This window comes from Bos indicus x Bos taurus, chromosome 18 (assembly GCF_003369695.1).
Source record: "Bos indicus x Bos taurus breed Angus x Brahman F1 hybrid chromosome 18, Bos_hybrid_MaternalHap_v2.0, whole genome shotgun sequence".
NCBI classification, from domain to species: Eukaryota; Metazoa; Chordata; class Mammalia; order Artiodactyla; family Bovidae; genus Bos; species Bos indicus x Bos taurus.
The window spans coordinates 31,693,970-31,710,908 of NC_040093.1; the positions used below are offsets into that span (position 1 = coordinate 31,693,970).

General features: G+C 46.4%; 1 protein-coding gene across 1 annotated transcript in view; it reads right to left on the minus strand.

The window, feature by feature from the left end:
• Window positions 1-2,915: 2,915 nt before the first annotated feature.
• Window positions 2,916-16,939, minus strand: part of CDH5 (cadherin 5) — a 28,400-nt gene continuing 14,376 nt past the window's right edge. The window contains 6 exon segments of the mRNA XM_027516387.1: window positions 2,916-6,419; window positions 8,502-8,747; window positions 11,134-11,242; window positions 11,600-11,724; window positions 13,258-13,400; window positions 16,833-16,938. Of these exon segments, the coding sequence (XP_027372188.1) occupies window positions 5,905-6,419; window positions 8,502-8,747; window positions 11,134-11,242; window positions 11,600-11,724; window positions 13,258-13,400; window positions 16,833-16,938 (1,244 nt within the window). The 3' untranslated portion in view covers window positions 2,916-5,904.

Genomic DNA, 16,939 nt, shown 5'->3' on the forward strand with positions numbered 1-16,939 from the left:
CCACCCCCCTGCAGAGCATTTGTTGAAAATGATTGGTGAGAGTCTTTTAACGTCACAGTTGCCTTAGGCAGTGATAACAGGCAAGGCAAATAAGAAGCCGACCAAAAATTTTAAAGGAAAACTTAAGGAATAAACTGTCTACAGAGGGCTTTGAAAAACTTTGGCATATCCTAGGAATCTAAAAGGCCACTCATATGTGTAGAGCTGTGCACATTCTCAGGGAAGACCTGGGAAGGCCCTAAGCTCTCACCTCTGGCTCATCTTGAAACTCTGTGCAACAGAAAGTAAAGGCTAAGACAGACTTGTAAACTGTCTGCCTGAGCAGAAGTTCCCCAACACACGCAAAGAACCCTTGGCAAATGCTGAGAGACTTCTTCCTTCCAGGCGTTTAAGGGACTCTGTCTAGTCACTAACTGACTACTACCAAAGAGAGTAGCATGTGGACGGTGACTGCAGCCAAGAAATTAAAAGACACTTGCTCCTTGGAAGGAAAGCGATGGCAAACCTAGATAACATGTTAAAAAGCAGAGACATCACTTTGCTGACAAGGTCCATCTAGTCAAAGCTGTGGGTTTTCCAGTAGTCATGTACGGATGTGAGAGTTGGACCATAAAGAAGGCTGAGTGCCAAAGAATTGATGCTTTTGAATTTTGGTGCTGGAGAAGACTCTTGAGAGTCCCTTAGACTTCAAGAAGATCAAACCAGTCATACCTAAAGGAAATCAATCCTGAATATTCAAGGGCTATTGCTGAAGCTGAAGCTCCAATACTTTGGCCACTTGATGTGAAGAGCCAACTCATTGGAAAAGACCCTGATGCTTGGAGAGATTGAAGGCATAAGAAGTGGGCAGTAGAGGATGAGATGGTTAGATGGCATCACCAACTGAATGGACGTGAATTTCAGCAGACTGGGTAATAGTGGATGACAGGGAAGCCTGGTGTGCTGCAGTCCATGGGGTCACAAAGAGTCAGACATGACTTACCAACTGAACAACAACAGTCAAAGAGAGACTTCAGTAGCTACACACAACAAAAGAAAGTCAATACAAGCTGTAGCACCAAGAAAACCTAGCAACAACAAACTCTGGTTTCCACAGTTGCCATATTGTATTATTTAAATGCTAATTTTCTACAAAAATTATGACGCATGCCAAGAAATAAGAAAAATGGCCCATTGACAGGAAAACAAGCAATCAACAGAAACTATCCCTAAAGAAACCCAAATGTTGGTCTTATTAGACAAATACTTTAAGCCAGTTATTTAAAATATGTCCAAAGAACTAAATGAAACCATGTCTAAAGAATGAAAGAGAAGTATGAGACCGATGTGTCATCAAATAGGGGATGTCAATAAAGAGGCTTTAAAAAGAACCAAATAGAAATTCTGGAGTTGAAAGTACAGTAAGTGAAATAAAAATTCACTTGACAAGCTCAAGAGCAAATGTGAGTTGGCTGAAGAAAGGGTCAGCCAACTTGAAGATAGGTAAAATGAGATAATCTAGTCTGAGGAACAGAAAGAAGAAAGAAATGAATAGAAATCTAGATGTCCATAGGAAATTAGCAGTATATTAACAAATGCATAATGGGAGTCCCAGAGGAGGGGAGGGCTTCTCTAATAGCTCAGATGGTAAAGAATCCACCTGCAATGCAGGAGACCTGGGTTCGATACCTGGGTCGGGAAATCCGCTAGAGAAGGAATTGGCAACCCACTCCAGTATTCTTGCCTGGAGAATTCCATGGACAGAGGAGTCTGGTGGGCTCCAATCCACGGGGTCTCAAAGAGTCGGATACAACTGAGCGATTAACACACACAGAGGACAGGAGAGAGTGCGATAGAATATTTGAAAAAATCATGGCCCCAAACTTCTCAAATTTTATAAAAATATTAATATATACATTCAAGAAGTTCAGTGGATTCCAAGTAAGATCAACTCTAGAACCTATCCTAGGCACATCATAATGAGACTGTTGAAAATCACAGAGTCAGGGACTATTGATAGCAGCAAGAGAGAAATAATTTATCACATAAAATTTTCCTCAATAAGATTAACAGTCAACTTCTCATCAGAAGCCAGGGCGGTCAGAAGGCTGTGGGATGAAATTCAAAGGGCTGAAAGAAAAGGTATATCAACTATTAATTCTGTAGCTAGCAAAACTACCCTACAAAAAAATAAACGTGAAATCAAGTCTTCCCAGATGAAATGGAGAGATTCCACACTAGAAGACTCTCCCTACAGAAAATACTAAAGGGATCATTCAGGCTGAAGTGATAGATGGTAGACAGTAACTTGAATTCACATGAAGAAATAAAGATCAGTGATAAAAGTAACTATATAGATAGATACAAAAGACAGTATATATGTAGCTTGAAATTCTCTTTTCCCCTCCTATACAATTTAAGAGACAACTGCATAAAGCAATAAACACACATCTGTGTGGTTGGGCATACAAGCTATAGCACTGTGATACGTGCAAACAGTGACACCACAGAGGAGGCGGGAGGAAGTGGAGGTATTAGGGGCAAGGCTTTGTACACAACTTAAATTGAGTTGGGACAAATTTTACCTGGATTGTTCTAAGAGTTAAGATTTTAAGTATAATCATTAGGAGAACCACTAAGAAAATAACAATACAGTAAAAGAAATTGTAGGAGAATTAAAATAGTACACTAAAAGATATCTGATTAACTTAAAAGAGGCAATAACGGGATAACAGAGGAACAAAAAAGACAAGACATAGAAAACAAACAGGAAAAAACAGACATAAATCCTGCCTTACTAGTAATCACATTACATGTAAAAGGATTAAATACTTCAATAGCAGAGACTGGTAGGGATGGATAAACTGCCATGATCCAACTATGTTTTGTTCACGGAAGACACGCTTTATAGTAAAAGACAACATTTCAGAGACTGGTAGGATGGATAATCTGCCACGATCCAACTATATTTTATTTACAGAAGATACTTTATATTAAAAGACACAAGTAGGTTGAAAAGGAAAGGGTAGGAAAGATATACCATGTAAACAGTAACCAAAAGACAGCTGGAGTGACTCTACTAATATCAGACAAATCAGACTTAAAAATCATGACTACATACAAAGAGGTACATTTTATAATGCTAAAAGGGTCAGTCCATCAAGAAGAAGACATAACAATTGTAAGCCTATATGCCTCTAACAACAGAGACCCAAAATGCATGCAGCAAAAACCGACAGAATCGAAGGGAGATGTATACAATTCAACAGTGCTAGTTGGAGATTTTAGCACTAAACTTTCAATAAAATTTATATACTAGCGAGAAAGAAGACCAGTGTGGAAACAGAAGACTTGAACAACCCTAACATACCACTATGGAACACTCCATCACAACAGTAGAATACATACTCCTCTCCAGTGCACGTGGAACATTCTCCAGGATAAACTATATGTTAGGGTATAAAACTACTATAAATTTACTAGTTTAAATCATAAACTTTACAAGGATTTAAATCATAAAAATTCTCTGACCACAGTGGAATGAAATTAGAAATCAATAACGGAAGGAAATTGGGAAATTCCCTAATATTTGGAAATTAAACAATACATTTCAAATAACCGATGGATCAAGAAATCACAAGGGAAATTAGAGCAAAATTGGAATTAGGACATATTGACCCCTGAGAGCTCCAAGAAGTAGTGTTTATTCAGAGCACAGTTTGCAAAATGCCATCCCTGAGAGAGACACTGCCCAGGAAACCCTGCTGGCAGGGGTAAAGGAGCCAGGGGCCTTGCTGAAGTGAGTTTCATCTCTCACCTCCCCAATTCAAGTCCTAAGTCTGTCAGGGAGGCCTCCTACTCTCATTTTTGATTGCTTCCTATTCTCATTTTTGATTTCCAGGCAGGACCTCAATGTTGGGGTTCACACACCCGAGTGAAGTGCCAGCTGCTCAGTCACTGTTGTCAGCCAGCTAATTAGAGATTGATTTCCTCCCTCACTGCTGATTTATCTCACCTACCTGGTCCATTTGCCACTTGCAAAAGGTGTGGCAGCTCAGCTGCTAGAGGCCCTGCCTGTTGTGTAGAGTCAGGGGGGGTTGGGGGGCATGTGCAGGCTGAGGGAAGGCATGGACCTCTGGGAGGAGACCAGGATGGATGAGGTGTCCCTTGTCATTCTCCGCTGCAGTCACTTTCCTACAGTATGTGTCTGAAATCCTGCCTGCAAGTGTCACCTTGCACTCTGGGTTCCTCTGATGGTGGTGGCGGTGCTGGTGGTGGCATGTATGTGCTTCTATTTCTCATGAGCTCACTTAGCTCTAGAAAGAGACGTATTTCAAGATTTTTCTTTATTTAGTTATTAAAAAAATACAGTATGTTCCATGCACCAGTGTAGCCTATATATATATATATAGTCATTATTAGTAGAGCAGTTACTACAATGATAGGAAACAGATGGTTACAGGAATTTCTTGATCCAACTAAAAAACCTGAAATAAAATTGTTAACCTAAATAGAAACCTGCTAATTATGCAAATACCCTTATTCTATATGTCTATGAGAGCTAGAAATGTGTTAAGTATTATTAGTATAAAAAATATAAAAAACCTAGATATTAGTTAAGGATTAAAAGTCAGTATTATCTACAGTCCCCTGAATTGAGGGGCCTTGCCCACAGCAGGAGCCTTGGTCCATGACAGAGGGTGAATTGGAGAATTTGCCTCCTTTCTTCTCTCCCCTCTCCTGTTGAGTGATGCCCCTTCCCCAAGATGTGGTGCAGTGGAAAGTTCCATATGTGGCTGAAAGTGGAAGAGACACAGGCGACCACAGGACTTGAGCAGGGGCCTTGCCTTGTGCAGGGAGGGGGCCCTGCTGGGGTTCCCTGAGATGTGGCAGCAATGGGGTGTGAAGACAAATGACACGGCTCTGTTGTGTAGTCATGGGTCACATCCTAAGTGCCACTATGCCAAGAGATCAAGAGTAGATGGAAAGAAAGAAAAAAAGAGCATGAACGAGTCACCAGGAGATATGGGGAGAGGTCTTTCATTCTGGGAACACCTGCCCTGCTTCCCAGGCAAAACTGGAGGGGTGTCATGAGTCTCAAATTGGGGTCACAGTGACCCCCAGCCCCTTCCGGAGGGAGTGGGTGTGAAGGTGGCCCTCACCCTATGATCTGGTGTCACACGTGGTCTCCACTGCTCCTTCAGGAAGAATTCACAGTTGCTTCAGAGTTCAACAAGCCACTTCCCTGACCTTGGCTGGATTTTCAATACACAGTACAGCATAGTTACAGGCACAGCGGGCCAGTGAGGTCACCTTGGGACCCAAGGCTGGGAGATGTCAAGGGGCCCTTCCTCTCTCTCTTTACGGGCCTGGGGAGAGGCTGAGGAATGCGGGAGTACTTGGGAGCGTGTGAGGAAGCTGAGGTGGGACAAGCATGATGGGTGGTCCCAGTTTCTGGTAGGACAGGGCTACAGAGAGTCTTGCCTCATGGTCATGCTGTCCAGCCTTTTGCCTCCAGGCTGACAGGCACCAGGGCTCCCCAGCCTCCCCAGGGGGTTCAGGGACCTCAAGGGAAGACCCCCACCCCAACCCCTGCGGCAACTGAGCATAAGCAGCTTTGAAGAGCCAGAGAGAATCTTTGAGTTGGACCCGTGATTCCAGATGACAGGGTTATATGGATGTCTTAACCCAGACAGCATACCAGCCTTGATTTTCCAGCATTTGGGGAGTACCCATAGCTGAAATATGTCCTGGGACGTTTCAGGAACTTGGATTTTGCCAACCAAGGTGGTGAAGTCTCTGTGACCTGCAAGGAAGGGCTGTTAGGCTGGGACAGGAGTGTTACAACTGGAGGCCTCAATGCCTCGTGTCCGACTAGCCTGAGCTGCAAGTGGTCTGGGTCCCAGGCCCAGAGGCCTGTGACCCCTAATACACCAGCTCCTCCTGGGGGTCTGAGCCATACAGCTCGGCCAGCATCTTGAACCTCGGTCCCCAGTCATTGAGAAAGTCGTAATCAATGTCCGAGTCCGATGAATCCGTGCCCAGGGAGCTGAGGGACTCGGCAATGGACTCGGCGCCCTCGTAGCCATAGATGTGCAGCGTGTCATAGGGTGGGCCGCCGCCGTCGTGGTCCGCCTCGTCCTTCTTCACCCCGATCATGGCGGCCATCTCCCCGGGCGCATGCGCCCCGGGCGCTTGCCGGGGTGGCTTCTGCACCTGAGCGTAAAGAGACGGCCGCGCGTCCAGGGCCGGGCGTGGGGGCTTGGCCCCGCCATGGCGCGCAGAGTTGAGCACTGACACGTCGTAGCTGGTGGTGTCCATCTCGCCACCGCCCTCCTCATCGTAGGTGACCAGCTGCTCGTGGATCTCCGGCACGCTCTTGCCATGGGCGCGGGCCTGCTTCCGGAGCCGCCTCCGCAGAATGATGAGGAGGGTGATCACTGCGGTCAGTGAGCCAGAGTTGGTCAGGCTGGGCGGAGGCTTCCCCCCGGTCCCTTCTACCTCCCAGGTCCACCTGCTCCCTCCTCTCCTCCCTGGGCATCCCTGGGCCAGCCCAGCTCCCGGTGGCACGTGGGCCAACACAGAAGCTTTGGTTCCCTCTGGTCTCATGGTGGGTCCACCCTCAGCACCCTCACTCCCAGCCCAGAGTCATGTCCATCCCACCCCCACCCCAGGGTATGATCTTTGTTGGTGTTACTGGCCACAGTAGGGGTGGGAGGAGAGGAACACAGTGGACGTTCTCTCAAGTTCATTTTCTCCTGCCACTCTCCTTCCCATCTAACTGCATCCTCAATTCCTCCTACGTCTTAGCACTGTGACAGATTCTCTGTCATCTGCAAAGGCCAGGAGGCCAGAGGTTGGGGCAGAAGAGGGGAAAAGATGGAGTTGGAATTTGGGGTGCCAAGATTCTGAGCCATGATGATGATGGTGGGTCATGATGGTGCTGGTGGACATGGCTCCTGTTGCAGCAGCAGCAGCCACTCTTGAGCACACCTACTGTGTGCTACATGCTGGCATGGTGGTGGCACGTTTTCATGTTCTTTTACTCAGTTCAGTTCAGTCGCTCAGTCGTGTCCAACTCTTTGCGACCCCGTGAACTGCAGCACACCAGGCCTCCCTGTCCATCACCAACTCCTGGGGTCCACCTAGACCCATGTCCATCGAGTCGATGATGCCATCCAACCATCTCATCTGGTACTATTATCCCATTTTACGTAAGTGGACTGATCTCAGAGAAGCTGAGTCACTTGCCCAGAGTCCCGTGATCAGACAGTGGTGTGATGTTGGCCCTGCTCAGAGCTCTGAGGGGTATGACTGCATAAGGGTTGCCAGCCCTAGGAGGGGTGGACTGTGTGGGGCAGAGAGCTCCTGGAAGTAGGCCCAGAACATCCCTAGATTCTGTCCTTCTAGCCTGGAGTCACTTAAACTGTTAATAGGAAGCCAGGATGGGCCTCTGAGTCTGTTTCCTTGTCTGTAAAATGCCAGTGATGACGCCTCTGCTGTTTACATCGGATACAGTGGCTGCGAGGTTAGGTGCAATTCTGTGTGTGGTGGGGATGCCAGTGTCATCATTATTACAGATTTTTATTGAGAGGGGAATCTCAGTCTGGACTCTTGGCCACAGACGGGGGGCTCTGCCAGGGGGCCTCTCAGGGGAGCCACTGGCAGGAAAGGCCTGGAGCCTCACTGTGTCCCCGGCCCTGTCACTGGAGTGCGCAGGGTGACCTCTGACCACCCAAGGGCCTCCTCTGCACGGCTGGCTCCTGCCCCACGTAAAGAGCAGGAGCAGATGACCACCCTGGCCATCTGCTGGTGGGCGTTGGTGGGTGAACATGATTGAGTGCTGCCGCCCAGTCCCCAGGGAGAAGAAGCTCCAGTGGCCCGAGGTGGCAACTTGTGTGACAACTTGCCCTTCACCAGCTGCTTCCTTTCCCTGTCAAAGCTCCCACTCTTCCTTCTGGGCCTTCCTGGGACCACTTCTCAAATAAATCACGTGTACCCCAATCCTTTTCCCAGGGTCTACTTCCTGGAGAACCTACACTGAGGTTAGGTCTAAAATGCCTCTAAAATTTCTGAGGCCCAAACAAGAGGGGGGTGGCAGGGAGAGAGAGATCAAGGCTGGAGAAATCTTAAAAAAGGAAAGAACCCCCCCCCCCCGACCCCGGTGATAATTTAAACTAGAAATTTTATACTTTCCATTTCTCTCCAAAAGAGGGACTGGATCCTCTTTTTTCCAAAAGAGATTTTATATAAATAAGTGCCTGGAACAGCGCCTGGCACACAGTTAGTGCTCAAAATATGTCAGTTGAATGAATGAATGTTATGTAAAGTATTTTAAACTGGGGAAGGGTCTCGAGCCGTGCCTCCTCCTCCTCCGCTGTCATCCACCCCCCACCCTTCAGCACCCGGGGAGGTGGACCTGACACGGGCACAGGGTCCGCGCTTTGGGCTGCAAGCCTCGGGGTTGGGCCCGGGTCCCCAGCCTCCCCTCGCCGTCCCCTGCCACCCTTCTAGGCACTGACCTGTGAAGGTGAGGATGCAGAGGAAAATGGCGACGAGCGCCTGGATGCTGATGCCCACCTGGGCGGCCGCCTCCTCGCACAGGGTGAACTCGCCGTGCTCATTGCACTTGCACACGGTCACGTGCAGCGTGCTGGTGCCCGTGAGGCTTGGCCTCCCGTTGTCCGAGATGAGCACGGGCAGGTGGTGGACCTTGGCGCGCTCCCGGTCAAAATACCCGTACTTGACTATGATGTTGGCCGTGTTATCTAGAAACGCCAAGGCCTCGGAGTCAGGCTCTGCTGTTGGAGTGCGCATTCTCTCATCACCACCGACAGTGTGGCCGCCTCCTCCAGAAGCCCTCGTAACTGTGCCAGCTCATATGCTGCCTGGGCCATGTGTCTGCCTTTTATACCCCTGCCTCGTGTTTTAGCCATCTGAGGACAGGTCTGTTCCTCCAGAGAGGAGATATTGTGGGCAGCTGCTTCGATTTGGCCTCTAAGAAGGATTTGGCCAGTACTTAAAATCCTTGCTTTTTTGTTTCTATGGGTAACTGAAATACCTGACCCCTAACCCTATTTCAGTAAGAGGGAACTCGCAGTTAATTAATGCATTGTTTCAAGCTTTTATGAACAATCAGGGGAAAACAAAATTAAAAAGTCTCTTGCTGCTGCTGCTAAGTCGCTTCAGTCGTGTCCAACTCTGTGTGACCCCATAGATGGCAGCCCACTAGGCTCCTCTGTCCCTGGGATTCTCCAGGCAAGAACACTGGAGTGGGTTGCCATTTCCTTCTCCAACGCGTGAAAGTGAAAAGTGAAAGTGAAGTCACTCAGTCGTGCCTGACTCTTAGCGACCCCATGGACTGGCGCCTACTACGCTCCTCCGTCCATGGGATTTTCCAGGCAAGAGTACTGGAGTGGGGTGCCATTGCCTTCTCCAAAAAAATCTCTTAGCATCAGGCTAACTTCTAAGGCTGTTTTTGCCATGCCTGAGAATGCATTAGAAAGGAAGAACAATGCACAGGTCCCCTGGGGCACTGGGGGAATGATTACAGTTGTAATTGAGGATTCCCTGGGCAGGCTGGAATTGGGACTGTGCTTTGGCCCAAATATTGGCTCTCCCTCTCAGACCCAATCAGTCCATGTAAGAATTCCCCAGGGAGATTTTTGAACATGTTAATTTTCAGACCCCACTCCTACCCACCTCCCGTCTACTCCTCTTTCCTTCTTTCACCCCCTCTCCTTTCCTGAATTTCTGATTCAGTGGCTCTGGGCAAAGGCTGGAAAATGTGTCTTTTACTGGCTCCTGGGAGGTTATGATGGTCAAAGGTACAGGGACTCCCTACTCTAGGCTTTATGTAGCTACATGGGCGGGGTTGGCACACTCAGGAAGCCAAAAGCAAAGGAGGCCATCTTATAGATTTCAAATTGAAGCCAATTACATTTCATTATTAAGTAGCCATATCTACTGTGATAGAAAATAATAGCAGTATGGCCACTGAGGCTGTATGAGAGAAATGAGATTTCTCGCTATACTCATTTAATATTGTAGCAGGACATTCATGTTATAAGTGAGTCTGAGACCAACAGGCTTATCTCCTGATCACATACTGGGGGGTATTTGGGGTGACACTTAAGCTTTTCACTCCATTGCTGACCTCCTGTGAGGTGGGTTTGAAGCGGGCACTGGGGATGGTTGTGACAGGTGCTTTTCCCACATTATTTACTATTAAAGACAGCGGAGTGTTGAATGGTTGGCACTGACTGTCAGCGTGCCCTGGCCACCATCCCCATCCCTCAGGAGGAGTCTGTGGCTGGTCCCCTGGGTCTCCCCCTCACTCTCAGGGATCCCAGTCCCTGACCTTCCTCAGAGGTGGCAGTGGCTGTGTCTATGGTGGGAGCCTCACCAACCACCACGTTGCTGGTTAGGGGTGGGCAGGGATTCCTCCCCATTCTGGAGGAAGGATTGCTCTCTTTAGACTCAAGGTGGATATTCTAGGTTTTTTTCTGAGGAAGGTGCAGAGAGCATGGAAGCCTGTTTTTGGCTGGAATCCAGCCCACTCAGCCTCATCACTCCGGGAAGCACATGCTCATCAGAAGCTCTGATTGGCCACTGCTGACATCGCAGGACTCTGGGGCGGGACTGGTGGACCAGATCCCGTCCTGAGGACACCGAGTGTTAAGTAGTCATTGTGGCCAAATCAAAACACTATATTCTTGGTATTTTGGTTTCAAATGTCCCATTTTGGCTCTTTGGGAGCAACCTCAAAGTTCCATGTCATAGAGTAATTTGCAGTTGTACCGACCACAGAGGTCCCATGAGAAGGAGTCCCTTAGTTAGTTTGTGAACCAGGCTGTCTACACCCCATATCTATTCTGTGCCTATTCAGTGACCTGGGCATCTTAAGAGAAAAGGCAAGGCCATGTGGACTTGGCAGTGTGGCCAGGGTGGCTGTGACCATTGCACAGACCAATAAGATATGTGGTGGGAATTGTATACAATATCTTGGAACTTGATAGCCCCAGGGAGGGCACCTGATTCATTGGCTTAGTCCTTGACCCTGGCATCTCAAGACTCAAATAACTCCATCTCTGACCGCCACCTCCCCCCAACCCCGCCCACTCCAAGAGCCAGGCTGACTGCTTCAAGGCGCACCGTGATTATCAATGAGGGTGAAGTTGCTGTCCTCAGTGCTCAGGGAGAACTTGAACTTCACGTCTCGTGGTGTTATATCCTTGTCTGTTGCCGAGATTTGCACGACCAGCTGGAGGGTGGAAGATGGGGGATGGTCAGTGGTGGTGTTGAGCTGGCTGGGGTTTCAGTGATGGTGAGGGACTTTGGGTTTAGACCTGACTGTGGCTGCCTCTCACCTGTAACACTAATCTTAATGGTCTCCAAAAAGTCCCTCTTTCTACCACCCGCCTCCTCACCAATCTGCTCACTACACATTGTTTCTGAGCCTCAGTTTCACCATCTGTAGGGGGAATGTCATCTTTCCTCAAGGCTGTTGTACAGGTTACATTAAGCTCATGAAGTGCCAGCTGACTGTGACCGGGAGGTGCTGCCCCTTTGGTCTGACCCCGGCAAGCGCTGCCTCACCCCCCACCTGAGCCAGACTCACCTTGCCCTGGGGGGCGTTCTCACACACTTTGGGCTCATAAGGCTTGGCGAACTCTGGGGCATTGTCATTCTCATCCATAACTTCAATGTGGACCTGCACAATGGATTCTTTGCCCGTGGGAGTCCCTGCAGGAGAAAGACTCGTCACTACAGTGGACTTAGCAGATGTCAGCCCTGAGATTAGAAGGTGTGTTGGTGGGAGTCTTGGAGGGGTGCTCTTTTTTCTGGAAGAGGGGGCTGTGGACATTTAGAAGGAAGGCCAAGGATGGCGTTCTGAATGAAAGGAGCAGAAGAGGAAGCGGGGGTAAAGCCTCATGCATAAGGATATTTGCTGGAGAATTACTTGTAAGAATCAAAAAGAGAAACAGCATAAGTGTATTTTTAAAGGTTTTCATTAAATCAATTAAGTAATTATTAAGTCAATGCAGTAATTTAAGTAATCAAACTAATTTAAATAAATTCACTACAGAACAGTTGAAAAGATAAACAGTCTGTGTGAAATTGCTTTAATAAACACGGCCAGTTTAAAAGAATGGATCATGTGGCTGTTGGCAATGCCCATGTAAATTACATTTTAAAGTTGTAATCTCTTTAATAAAGACATTTTAGTACCATGAGAAAATAATTCTGGAATAAGGTTAAGTAAAAATTCAGGAAATTATGATTTCACTTGTATGAAATGGCAGAAAAAAGACCAGAGGAAACACACTAGAGTGCTAACGGTAATTATTGCTGTTTGGTGGGGTTATGGCGGGGGGGATATTTTTTTCTTTTTTTTTTATTTTCTGTATTTTAAAATTCACAGTAAGCTATTGCTGTAAGATTTAAAAATTGTATGAGTGAGATTAGATGGGTAAGAAAGGGGCAAAGATTGATCTGGAAGGCACTCAGAAGTCTATTGAAGTTGGCCTGGCTGCCATGTAGGGGACATGCTGCCTGCAGGAGGCAGGGACCCTCCTGGGTAGGACCAGTGGGACTTTGGCCAAGTCACCCTTTGTTCTGGGCCCCGTTGGTTTCTGGGAAGGGCGGGGAATGTTGATCCTTCTCCTGGAGAGCAGTTGTGTTTTTCTCATATAGGCTAAGAATGCAAAGCTCCAACACCTGCCTTTCCTTCTGGCAATAGTTACCCTACTTTCTGGAGACTCTAACAATCTTGGAGTTGGCAAGTGCTTCAGATTTTGAATTCAACCCACTAACTGGCACATAAAGTCTCCAAAGCAGCCTTTCCCAAATGTCCATGATAATAAAAATCACACGACACTTGTTCAGTGCACATTCCCTGTTGTTTCTGACTCTCTGGACTAGGACCTCCAGAAAGGCATCTGAGAAGCTCTGTGTTTAAGAGGTGACTCGTGATTCCCATCACAGGGACATATGGCAGCCTGTTTTGGAACAGTGCTTCTTAAACTGTAGTGTGCATGAGATTCTGACTCAGTCTGGGGTTGGGGCCTGCTGTTTTGCCTTCTAACAAAGTCTCTGGTGACGTGGATACAGCTGGTCCATCTACACTTGGGGATGGAGGCACTGTAGCATCCCAGCCAAGTGGTGCATCAGCAGCGCTTATAGTACCTCTGGAGGCCTCAAATGACAGCTTATGCCAATTTTAAAAGAATGGGGAAAAGAGAAGAGCCCAGGTCCTCTGGCAAAAGGGCCACTCACCACTCAGATCCACCTCTTTGGCCTCCACTGTCAGGTTGTACCAAGGGTACACTTCTCTGTCCAGTTCTTTATCGTTGTAAATGCCCCCTTTCTTGGTTATTCCGAAGAACTGGCCCTTGTCACTGGTCCTGCGGATGGAGTACCTGTCCAGGGGAAAGAGTTCAAGGGATTCCATGGCTTTCCATTGTTCTTTGCAGAGTCCAGACTGCCCAGAAGGACAGACGAGGCCCTTTAGGATCTGTCCCCCTGCATCATCCCCCACCCTTCGCTCACTGCTCGTTGCACCCGACCGCCCAGAGAGAGTCAGGGTAGTGAGATAATCTCTTTGATCTGGGCACTGTTGCAATCACTGAGATGAGGGTGGACCCTGAGACTCCATCAGCGGTATCTTCTGAGTCGAGGCAGGTGGCACTGTAGCCAGCTTTACTTCAGCTTGAATTGGATTTTGTGATTAATGAAAAGATAGTTGAGTAAGAGCCAGGAAGAAATAAAAAAGGAACCAGAAGAGGTAAGAAGTGATTGAAAGGAAATTAAATTTGTGAAGTAAAAATGTGAAAAGTTCTTAAGAAAAAGGCATGAAGAGAAGAGAGATGAAAAAAATCCATAATGTTCCAGATATATTTTTTCTAATACTAAGGAAAATTCCAGAACAAAGAGAACAGAAGAAATAACAAACAATGTAATAAAAGAAAACTTCTTGCTCTGAAGAAAGAGCCAAGTTTATATATTAAAAGAGGTCATTGATATCAGGCATAGTGGAAAAAAGATCAATATTTAGCTATATTCTGATGATACTTGGGAATTTCAGGGGTATGAAAAGAAATTGGAGAGAGTCCACACAGAAAAAATACATCCTTATAAAGAAAGAGAAATCAGACTTAATCCTAGACATTTGCACAATGTTAAGTGCTAGAACACATTGATAATATTTTTGATTTGTAAATATGAAAGAACTCAGGAAGTATATCATCCACAAGATGGGTCCTGAAAAACTTTTTGTGAAAACTCACTTCATCTAAGAAATGTCTCAAAATAAAGTAAAAAATCTGGCTTGGGAGGAATTAAATGGAAATTGTTGATTTCTTTATCATATATAGGAAAGCAGTGGAGGTGGTGGTGGTGTGTGTGTATGAGAGAGAGAGAGATTTATAAGTAGAAAATATTGGTCTGGGAAACCAGTTTAAGTTTTACAGATAGAAATAAATGTCACTGGCAGAAGTAAAAATGCATATATTCCATCCAAATACCTAGGAGAATAAATATGAAAAAAATAGACTACAACAAAGATGGGGAAGAGAAAAAAGTCATGAGTTTTGAGAAATAGCCAATGTAAAACAGGCTAAAAGAAATAAGATCAAACTCATCATTTATGAGGAAAAATGTAAATAGGTTAAACATGACACCTCTCAGTTTTGATTGAAAAGCAAAGCCATCTGCATTCCAGTTTCAGGAGACAACTTAAATGCCAAATGACCTAGAAATATTAAAAGTAAAGATTGGGGCTTGATGGCTCAGTGGTAAAGAATCTGCCTGCCAGTGTAAGAGACATGGGTTTGATCCTTGGTCTGGGAAGATCCCACATGCTGCAAAACAACTAAGCCCATGTGCGCAACTCTGAGCCTGTGCTCTAGAGCCTGGGAACTGACTGCTGAAGCCCTCAAGCTCCAGAGCTTGTGCTCTGCACGCAACGAGGGAAACCACTGCACTGAGAGGCCCGCGCACAGCAGCTCGAGAGTGGCCCCTGCTGGCCACAACTAGAGAAAAGCCTGTGCAGCAGTGAACACACAGCACAGCCAAATGAATAAATAAAATTGTCTATGAAAAGAGCAAAGGTCGGAAATTCAGGCGAATCTCAGTAACATGAAAGCAGGATTGACCAACCTGACGTCAGGCAACGTGGAGTGGAGGACAGAATACTTAAGCAGGACAGACTGGGTAATGTCGTGAGGATGAAAGAGACACGTCATAATGAAGGTAAAATAATTATAAACCTTTGTTAACTGAATAGAAAAATTTTAAATACATAAAGCAAAAGTTTAGATATTACAGAGGAAAATGGACAAAAGCAGAGTTGCGTTACACCACAGAACATGTTAAAACCAAAAAACGCCCTACCACTTGTAAATGAAAAAAAATCTCTTAAATAAACCATTGGATCAGTGAAGAAATAAAAATGATCATTATAGACTATTTAAAATAGAATGGCTATGAAAACAGTCATCCCCAAACTTACAAGATGTGGTCGGAAAGGAGGTACACATTTGTCCTTAATAGAGCGTTAACTCTCCCCAAACTGACATGCAAATACAATTCTCATTAGAATTCTAATGCTTTTTATAAAACTCGAGTTTTATGGTTCACAAGAAAGAATGGATGTTTGAGAATGCATTAAAGTTATATAAAGTGAAAAAATACTTGGGGGAGGGACTTGCCTTATACACACCAAGTTTTAGTATAAAACTGCGACCATAAAACAGCGACAATAAAACAGAATGACTTTGCTACAGAACAAAGGATTCAAAAATAGATTCAGGGATATACAGGAACTCAGTATGTAACAAAGGTGGAAAATGATGACTTATTTGATTAATGGTGCCGGCACAGTTGGCTACCAGCTCTGGAATAAAATGAGACTGCGTGAACTCCATGCTCTCAAATGTTATGTGGCCCTAGAAAGTATGGGCTGGAACTGCATCTTTTGTCACAGAGGGTAGAGGTGCCTAGTTGAGATGGAGGAACAAGTAGTGATGAAATGGTCATAATTGTTGTTTAGTTGCTAATTCACATCCAACTCTTGGCACTATGGACTGTAGCCCACCAAACTCCACTCTCCATGGGATCCCCAGGCAAGAATACTGGAGTGGGCTGCTATTTCCTTCTCCAGGGGATCTTCCCAACCCAGGGATTGAACTTCCATCTTCTGCATTAGGAGGCGGATTCTTTACCCCTGAGAAACTAGGGAAGCTGAAATGGGCATACTATGATCCAGAAAAAATTTAAAACGATCAGAGCCCTGAAACAAAGGACAAATCCACCATAAATGTCTGTGGGTGTTTGTGTGGTCGTGAAGAGAGGTGTGATAGGATCGTAGCACACCATGGACATGAGTTGTCCGGAAGTCAGGGTTACTGATGCTTTCTTTGTAGATCTTTGTGTTGTTTCATTGTGTGAAATAAACTTTTCCCTTTTGTGGTTTTGGGAAGACACAGGTAATGAAACATATTTAGTGAAGGGATTTCACATATGTCAAGTTGGTTGTCCTATTGACTATCAGCTCTCCCTAGATGGGACCTGTGGAAATCTGTGCCTCCCCTTCAAGGTAGAGCAGACAATGGGCGGCTGTAATGGCCAGGACCAGGCTAGGTGGGTACCTGGGCAGGACGAGATTATACCTGGCCACGTGGGTATAGTGGAAGAGCTTGGGCTTCTCGTCCTGCCCCTGCCCACGCCCAGTGTCCATGCTGGGAGCAGCCAGTTTCCCCCTTGGCGTCCTGGCTCAGCCCAGCTGATGTAAGAACCTCGGTGCCAGGGTGTGGCCCTGATCATCCGCGTCCTCACGACCTCCACCCCCTTACCTGATGTCCCGCTGAGCAGCATCAGGGTCCTTGGCCAGCACTGAGCCAATCAGAGGCTTCTTCTGGTTCTCCTGCAGCTGGAAGTGGTAAAAAGGTTGCTGGAAGAT